This window comes from Alosa pseudoharengus, unplaced genomic scaffold (genome assembly GCF_046254945.1).
Source record: "Alosa pseudoharengus isolate Yale_2024_CS ecotype anadromous, Long Island Sound unplaced genomic scaffold, YU_APseudo_1.1 YU_APseudo_1.1_scf_4, whole genome shotgun sequence".
Classification (NCBI taxonomy): domain Eukaryota; kingdom Metazoa; phylum Chordata; class Actinopteri; order Clupeiformes; family Clupeidae; genus Alosa; species Alosa pseudoharengus.
In genome coordinates, this window is record NW_027468774.1 from 41,404,890 (window position 1) to 41,414,533 (window position 9,644).

At 43.0% G+C, this 9,644-nt stretch overlaps 1 protein-coding gene across 1 annotated transcript; it reads right to left on the reverse strand.

Moving 5' to 3' along the window:
* On the reverse strand, positions 1-1,392 carry LOC143102946 (uncharacterized). The gene has a single exon (XM_076266740.1). It carries the CDS (start codon positions 1,378-1,380, stop codon positions 1-3), a length of 1,380 nt encoding a protein of 459 aa, XP_076122855.1. The 5' UTR covers positions 1,381-1,392.
* Positions 1,393-9,644: the final 8,252 nt, after the last annotated feature.

The following is a 9,644-nucleotide window of genomic DNA, read 5'->3' on the forward strand; positions in this document are numbered from 1 at the left end:
TCACCTAGATTTTTCTGGCATGGCTGACTTGTTCAACCGACCACCCACTCTGATGACACCATCTTGCAGAACAGGATCCAATCTGTAGAGCGGACTAGACTTCTTAACTTGGGATTCTTTACCTTGGAGTGAGGCCAACTCCTCTGGATACATCTCCTTTTGACTGTGACGTATCAGCACAATTTCTGCCTCTTTCAAATCTTGCACTGATAAAGGTTTCTTCTCCAATGACTTTCTCAATCTTTTCATTTCTTCTTGAACTTTCAAGCTCTGTTTTCTTTCATCTGTCTCCCTTAGAGCAACAACAGCTTTGCATTCCTTTCTCTTGATAGCAAAGTAGTGAAGCAAGTCTTTCAAACGCAGCATCCATGCAACAGCTTTCTTCAATCTATGCCAGTCAGAGTAGTATTCCACCAACTTTGTCGGGGCTGCAACTTTAGTTGTGCTGACGAGACTGACTAGGGTTGTCCTTCTGATTTCACTATCATCATCCATAGTGCTGTGTATGTCAGGTCTTGTAGGCCACTCACGCTCATCTTCACAAAGGAAATGTGGACCATGAATCCAGTTGTCATTCTTGATGAGTGATGTAAACCTCATACCTCTTGAAGCTTTGTCTGCTGGATTGCGTGAACTATTCACATATCTCCACTGAGACGGTACAGTAGCTTCTCGAATGAATGCAACCCGATTGGCCACAAAGGTCTTGAAGCACAAAGCATCATTCTCTAGGTACCTGAGTACAGTCAGACTGTCCGTCCAAAAAACAGACTCTTCAAGTGTGGTATCCATTTCCCGTCTTAACAGTCTGTCCACTTTTACTGCTATGACTGCGGCAGTCAGTTCCAGTCTAGGGACTGTTACTTTCTTCAGAGGTGCTACTCTGGATTTAGCCATAAGCAGTGTACAGCACCTCTTTCCATCCTTACTGGTAAACAAAATGTACGAAGCTGTGCCGTAGCCGCTCTCACTTGCATCTGAGAAATTGTGTATCTGAGCTTTGAGAGTGGGACCAAAGTCATCTGGCTTGATGCACCTGTCCATCTGGAAGCTGGACAGCTCCTGCAGCTCTGCAAGCCACTGAAGCCACCTTCGTGAGTGCCCTTTGTTGATCTCCTCATCCCAGCTCAATTTATCTTGGCAAAGCTCTCTTAAAATCAGTTTAGCTGGGAGGATACATGGAGCCACTAGGCCTAGAGGATCATAGACTGAGCTCACTATCGAGAGTATTCCTCTTCTAGTGGTTGGTCTTTCTGGCACGTTCACACTGAACCTGAAGGTGTCTGACTCTGTACACCACTGGACCCCTAAGGCTCTTTCTGTTGGTAGAGTGTCCTTGCTCAGGTCTAGGTCTTTCACCTCCACAGCTCTCTCATTCATAGGGATACATGACAGAACTCTTCTACTATTACTGACCTACTTTGTCAGCTTAAATCCACCTCTTAAGCATAAATCTCTCAGAGACTGTGACAGCGCAACTGCCTGGTCTTCGGAAGCTACAGCTGTCAAACAATCATCCATGTAGAAATTTCTCTCAATTGTTTTAACAGCTTCAGCTGTTGTTTCATTCCTTCCGTCTTCTGCTGTCTTTCTGAAGGCAAAACAAGCACAGCTTGGGGAGGAAGTAGCCCCAAAAATGTGTACAGTCATTCTTCACTCTTCTAGTGTTCCATTCAAGTCTCCGTCTGGCCACCAGAGGAAACGCCTTGGGGGGTACCCTGACCTGGTAAAACATTGCCTCTATATCGGCCATCATTGCAACTGGCTCCTGTCTAAACCTTGTCAACACTCAAGGTATTTGTGAGATCAAGGCCTTGGAGTAACTGGTTGTTCAATGAAACTCCCTGATATGTTGCGGTGCAATCAAAGACGACTCTGATTTTCTTCTTTTTGGGATGGTACACCCCATGGTGCGGGATGTACCACACCTCTCCCTCCTTGCACTGACAACTATCTGCAGGCACCTTTGCTGCATAGCCTTTTGCTATAATGTCATGCATGAAGGCCTTGTAGTCAGTGTGGAACTCTGGATTCTTAATGAGTTTCCTTTTGAGGTTGATTGCTCTTTGTTCTGCATGGCTGTGATTACTGGGCATCTGCACAGACTTGTTCTTAAATGGGAGACTGATACAGTAATGTCCATCAACGAACTGACAAGACTGTTCCACATCCTTCATGAACTGCCGATCATCCTGTGACATCTCTGTTCTGTCTTCACAGCTGCGCTCTGCGAAGTCAGAGTTGAACTGCTGAATTAACAACTCTTCAATGCTTGCCACGGATATCCTGTTTGCAGTGAAACTCTGCAATCTTTCATCTGTGTCCTCAAGATGATCTCTCCTGGTGGGACCATTGACAATCCATCCAATTGCTGTTCTTACTGCGTATGGACCGTCACCTTGGCTATTGATGACTTGCCACGGCTCTATTGCCTTGTGAGCATTAGCGCCAATCAACAGGCCAATCTCTGCCTTGATACTCGGAAGGCGTACTTCTTCAGTCCATCTCTGGAGGTCTTTCTGATGAGGAATGTTCTCTTTCTTGACAGGAATATCAGGCTGTGTGAACACTGAAGGTAAGTCAACATACTTGTTCTCTTCAAGTCCACTAACTTCCAGGTCTGACAGGATATGGCTATGGACAAGCTTTTCCTGACCCATAGTTCGGAGCAAAATCTCTGTCTTCCTGCCTCTAAGGTTCAGCATTCTCATGACTTTTTCCGTACAGAAGGTCGCTGAACTGCCTGGATCAATAAAGGCATATGTCTCCACTGTCTGTGTACCTTGAGCCTTACAGGAACGATGGCCAAAACACATTCTCTGTTTCCGGCCACCGTGTACGCACACGTCTCCTGTCTTACAGCACTGGTGGTCTTAGTTGTGCTGTTCTTACCCTCCTTGGCCAATGCCTTTTCATCCTTTTGCACATGCAGAATGCTTGGATGTTTCAATGAGCATACCTGACATGTCAATCTTCTTGAGCAATCCTTACTAAGGTGACCTTGTGTAAGGCACCCAAAGCAGAGACCTTTGGATTTCAAAAACTCAATCTTATCCTTGTGTGCCTGCTTCAGGAGTTTCTCACAGTTCTCCAGTATGTGCCTCTTCTCACAGTACACACACACATCCTGACCAGCTTTAACACAGTCTGTCTTTGCACCTTGGTTTGACTGCAAGTGTTTCTGTTTTTCAGGAGCAATGCTGGTAGCAAAGCTGCTACCCTTTGTGGTGCTTCCTTTTAGGTTCTTCATAGAAGTGCCTTTTTCCTTTTGTCTGCCAGATGGAACGACTTCCTGAGGATTACCAAATAAAGGATCTATGGCAACCTTAGCTTGTCTCTCTATGTAATTAACTAAGTCTGCAAACCTAGCTCTTCTCCTTCTGCTCTCTTGCATTTCAAAAGCCACATGTCTCCATTTCTCCCTCATCTTGTAAGGCAGTTTGGAAAGTATGGCTCTCATATTTGTTGGATTATCCATTTCATCCATGTAGTCAACATCCTGCATGGTGTTTCGGCATCCAATCAAGAAGAGAGCATATGCATTCAATGCCTTAGCATCATCTGTTTTAATCTGTGGCCAATTCAAAGCCTTTTCAATGTAAGCCATTGCTATTTTCAACTCATCACCATATTGTTGATGAAGCAGTAGTCTGGCTTCTCTGTAGCCCTTCTCTGGCCGCATGTGTTCACAGCTTCTCACCAGATCTTGTGGCTCTCCACTAGTATACTGCTCCAAAAAGAAAAGCTTGTCTCTGTCATAGTGCGTTTTGCTGCCAATAGCATTGTCAAAGGCTCTGAGAAAAGACCTATATTTAAGCGCATCACCAGAGAACACAGGAATGTCTCTTTTGGGTAATAATGACAGAGTTTGCTGCTGAACCAACATCTCAGTGATCATGTTTTGATGGTGCATCACTTCGTATATCCTGTGACCTGTAGGCATGGGCTCCTGAGGATCTTCAGGTGGGTTTCTGTTTGGGTGATGGAAATGTGCACGAGTTGCACGTGCCGGGTTTCTACCAGAAGTATCTCTAGCAGTATCGTCAGGGATATGATATTCCTCTTCCTCATCATCATCTGTCGGGCCGCTAACTTCACGCACTGGGTGGGTTCTACCAGCACTTGTATAGGATCCAGCATTATAACCAATACCTGTGCTTGGCAACCTGGACTTGACATATTTATTCATTGCATCACGAGGACTATCATGACTCTCGAACACCTTCAGCTTGGCAGTAGACGCTGCTATTGCAGTTTCTAATTCTAACTGCTCAATCTCTGCTCTCAGGTTAGCTTCTTGCAACTGCATTGCTTTTTTCTTTTTCAGTGATGCTGCCTGTGCTAGGAGAGCAGCTCTTTTAGCCTCTTCTCTCATGCGTACAACAGAACTAGTACAAGACACAGCCGAGGAGCGTCCACTGATGGAACCAGCTTTACTCTTGTTTCTTTGACCACGTTCAGCTACCTCTGAGACACTGTCGTGTGGAGCAACCTCATCCTCTTCTTCAATACTCCTTTGTTCTTTAATCCACTTTTCTGTTCCAATCACAAATCCTTTAATGACAGCTGACTTCGGCTCATACCAGTACTTATATCCTCTTCTGGTAACAACCGTGCAACACTGTCATTGAACATGATAAATTCTTCGTACAGCTTGTAAAAACCTTGCAGCAGTTCAGATTCCACTTTATTAACATGCTCCCCTTGAATTCTCATGTTGTCAAGTTCTTTCATTTTGGTTGTTATCTGAGCCATTTTCGTTTTTCTTTGACCAATGAGCCTATGTAGCTTCTCTTCAAGTGCCTTTTGTGTGTACTTGGGCTCCCTCTTGTGGTCAAGTGCAAGTGGTGTACCACCTGCTGCATCTAACTTTCTATCCGCCATCTTGTAAATTTTACTCAATGACTAAGCAGTGACTAAGCACAATTTCCAACGAACTTTCAAACACTCATAAGTAGCTTCTACTCAATAAACTTAAAAATGTCCTTCAGTAGTCTTCTTCTGTATCTTCACTAATTAACCAAACTTGAATGAACTTCAACACGTACAATTTAGGCAGGATGAGCATGAGTTCCTTGGGCTAAGCTCCTTTACAACTCTGTTAGCATCGTTAGCTTCTATTTGCACATTAACAGGAAAGCTGTACTTAAAGCACCATCAATCTCGAGAATGGCTCCTTTACCCTCACCATCAATCAGCTTCGTCCAAATTCTGTTTCTTTTCCCAGCTGAATGTCCGTTCTTTCCATATGGAGAAGTTTTTTGACTAATGTTATGGCAGCAGATCCAATATCTGTGTCATTCAGGAATTAGGAAAGCACTCTGGAAAGTAATGGACGCGTACAAAAATCGTGTTTTCAACAAAAAATCTTTATCTAAGAAAATGTCTATTTCAAATTACATAAACAATAATAAAAGGTTTCTTCCTATTACAGTTCCTTTAGTTCCTCAACACGACAAGCACGGTCAAAAAACTGTGTGCATCCGTGCTCCCCAATCCATCCATCTCTCATCTACCAGTCTTCAAGCCCAAAATGCGTCTTTACACACGCTATCAAAATAAAAGTCTCAATTTTTAAATTACTATTAATTTAGACTGAGATTATGCTTTCTTTCATGAAATGATGCATAAATTACAAAAATACTCATACACCAATAAACAAATATGAAATCTTATCTATGGCTCTAACACCCAAGTTAAGGGATTGAGGGGGGTGGTCGCCCAGGGTGACATACAAGGTAGGACCATCACTGCCCACACACACACACACACACATACACACACATAAACACACCTACATGAATGCACGCACGCAGACACACACACACATACAAATTAACACACCCAGATGCCCACACATATACTAACACACACACATGCAGGCACATGCACACACACACACACACGCAGAAGCACACATATACACAAAAACAAACACTATCCACACACTCATTTACACACAAAAGTAGGGGATGAAGTAGGAGATGGAGACAAATTGACAAGCGTGATGTATTTTTGTGAAGAGAATGTGCAGGACTGGGCGGCGCTCAAGTTGTGTACCGCTCTGCGGTACATCTAGTTCATATTACCATTGGGGCGCTAAATCTGCTAAAACGGACCGTTTTATACTCCAGCCTAATTATAGGGTTGTAAATGGGCTTGTGCAATAACATGAGCATTTTTGGACAGACCATTGCATACCTTCTATGGTAACATCACATGTTTTGGTAAGTAGGCTACTTCAAATACCATGTGACAGTTCACTATGGGCGTCAAGGAACACTTCTGAGTAACAATTGTGAGAAATTAAAAGATCCGATGAAGTTACACAGGAACTGTAGAAACAGCAGAAATTAATAACTTCACATAAATACCATCCTGATATTGCCCCTACAACTGTTGTGTCCAGATCATCGGAAATCTGAAACAAGCATATAGCGTCAATGGGTGTTTACCATGTCAGATTGGGGAAGGAACTTTCCGGAGCATGCCCTGCCCCCCCCCCCCCCCCCCCCCCAACCCCAACCCCCTTGCCAGCTCCCACTCCAGCATACCAGCTGTCATTCCCTTGTCTGAAAAACAAACCATCTGAGCCACTACTACAGCATGCCATCAGAGAGAGAGAGAGAGGACCAGAGGGTGAGAGAAACAGAGGATGGTGGAACAGTAATGACAAGAGTGGAGCCATAAATATGCGGCCACTTGACACCGGGCCACAGTCCTGGTTACGCACTTTGTTACAGTTGGAACGTGTACTTGGCTTGTTTACCGGCCGTGATGATGCACAGATCACAAGCAGTATGGGAAAGAGCTACCCTCACATGGTGGACAGGACACAAGGTACATGTAGCTAAATTAGTGAACAAGCTGTGTCGTGGAAACCTTGCAGCCTAGAATATGCAACAACACATGCAGCTGTAGAGTGCAGGCGTGACTTGTCATTAGGGGAAGGGTCATACACACAGGAGACGGGGAAAATAATAACCAATCCATACTACATGAGACAGCTGCCAGGAAATAGACTCTGCCACTATTGGGACTCTACAGTACTAGTGTTGTGATTTTAATATAGACCAACATTCAGATTACCTTTCATTTTAAAACAGAATACACATGACACCCAGACATAGCTGTTGTACAGAAACAGAATAATTACATGGTTATATGTTAATTATGTGTGATGACCAATGGCATTGCTGGGTCAAGATTTATTGACAGCCAAAAACAGTGACAGGCTGATGGCAAAACTATGATCTAAATAGTGCATGGATGCACCTTATGTATGACTAAATGACTGTAGCACAAGAATGCTATACTGGAACCACGTTTTTTGTATGCTTTTGAGACACAGGATTTTCAGATGTTTGCAGATTCCTCCCCCGTGTGGCCAATTTATTAACTGCATCTCTGTGTGCAGCACAGTGATGTTTAGACTAATCTCAAACACCATGCGCTTTGGGTTACACCGCAGTTATTTAAGACCTGCGAATATCCTACCTTCTCAATAATAATTTAGATTTAATTGTCAGGTATAAGGACAGAGAGGACAGCGTTCGCTGGACGGGCGTTACGACCTCAACCACACAACAACCTCAGGTCAGACTCGACACTGGGTCCCCTGGGGCACAAACTCAATCGACCTTCAGAGATCCTTTCGTCAGTGTTTTTCTGCACATTGAAGGGAATGACTAAAGACATGCCCAGTGCTTCAAAAAGTGAGAAAAGTACACCAAAGACATATGCAATACCGCGTGTTCCAGGCGTGCAGTGACAACGACAGAGATGTCACTCTCCCTATTACCGGTATTGCAGTCAGTGCACCATCAAAATGAATTTGAAGCCATTATTACAGTGCATGAAAATGCACTGTACTGTTCTTCCTAGGCTTCTTCTTCTTCTTCTTCTTCTTATTAGAGTGCATGAAAATGCACTCTACTGTTCTTCCTAGGCTTCTTCTTCTTCTTATTACAGTGCATGAAAATGCACTGTACTGTTCTTCCTAGGCTTCTGATTCTTATTATAGTTCATGCACTATATTGTTCTTCCAAGTCTTCTTATTACAGTGCATGAAAATGCACTGTACTGTTCTTCCTAGGCTTCTTCTTCTTCTTCTTCTTCTTCTTCTTATTAGAGTGCATGAAAATGCACTCTACTGTTCTTCCTAGGCTTCTTCTTCTTCTTCTTCTTCTTCTTCTTCTAACGCAGTTAATGCAGCTTCAACCGTTTAATGTAGAAACTTCATTCAAACTGCGTTGCGTAGGTCTTACTTATGACATGTGGGCTTTGTATTTTTCATCTTTGTAACTTTTATACTTTTTAAACTATTAATTAAAAACTGCTCAAAATTTCCCCATAGACTTAACATGGGCTGATGACATCACAATGGACTAATTAACTTGATTTGCACCTGGTATCATCTTCCAGCTGCTCATCTAGGCCCCATCAAAGAATCAGTTCAACTGATTGCACCTGTATCAACTGCTTTCTACTGAACTAGACCAACTCTTTCTGTGTCTCTCCATTCTACAAGGATATAAGACACATTTCCTCCAACTTTCTATCCATTCATCCTCTTCAAACCATTCACTCATCCACCCATTAAACTATCCATCAACATCCATTAAACAATCTGCCTATCAACATCCATTCAACTTTCTGTCTATCAACATCCATTACACTATCTACATTTAACTTTTAAACTATATACTCTGTCTCAGGCTTTAAGCATACAATATGGCTCTATTAAGACTGCCGTTAAGCAATTAGAATCCTAGGCCAGGTGGCCAGGCCACCTGCACCCTATCAGTTTCTCACACTCTAAAAAATGCTGGGTTATTTTTTCAACCCAAACGCTGGGTTGAGGCTGTTGGGTCGTTTTGTTTGGTTGTTTTTACTCATATTGGGTCATTTCTGTAACCCAGCTTGCTGGGTTGATAGTTTATCACTGCTGGGTTGATAGTTTAGGGCTGTGCTCCCCCCTGTCCCCCACCTGACGTGGAGTACACTACCCAGCACCAGGGTGACTTCAACACAGCTGCATAGTTATTTGAAGGTTGAGAGAAAAAAAATCGGCAGGCAGGCATATTCTTTCAACCGTCCAGTCCAGCAGCTGTCAACATGCAATGGAAATCAGGTGATTTCGGAAGGTATGTATCTGCTTTTATTTATTTATTTTTATCCAGACGGATTTTAAAAGTCCACCCAGAGACATACCCTTCGTGATATCAAGGAATATTCTGCCTGCCATTTCGTTCAGCTTCAAGCAGGTTAGCAGGTGTCATTCATTCCAGCTAATATTAGCTACTGTTAATGTTAAATCTACACAAAGACAGACTCATAAAACATATTTCTGTATTCACTGGGTAGGAACTGCTGAACAGAAACAAAACAAACTTTTACAACGAACTACAATTAGCATACCAGCAGCTGGTAGGTAACGTTAGCAGACTTGGAAACTTTATGCTAATTAAATATGCTTCGTGGCTAACGTTTGTCAACTAGCTAACATAGTCCAAGTAGTCTCTTCACAACACACGTAACTTACGATAATAATCATGCCAAACAACATCTTATTAAATCATTCAGGGTAGCCTCATATTATAGCCATGTAACTTACTGGGTGGTTCTTGGTGGTAACATTAACT

Excerpts from the sequence above, each read along its gene's own strand:
- LOC143102946 (XM_076266740.1), bottom strand. The coding sequence starts at position 1,380 with ATGAATGAGAGAGCTGTGGAGGTGAAAGACCTAGACCTGAGCAAGGAC.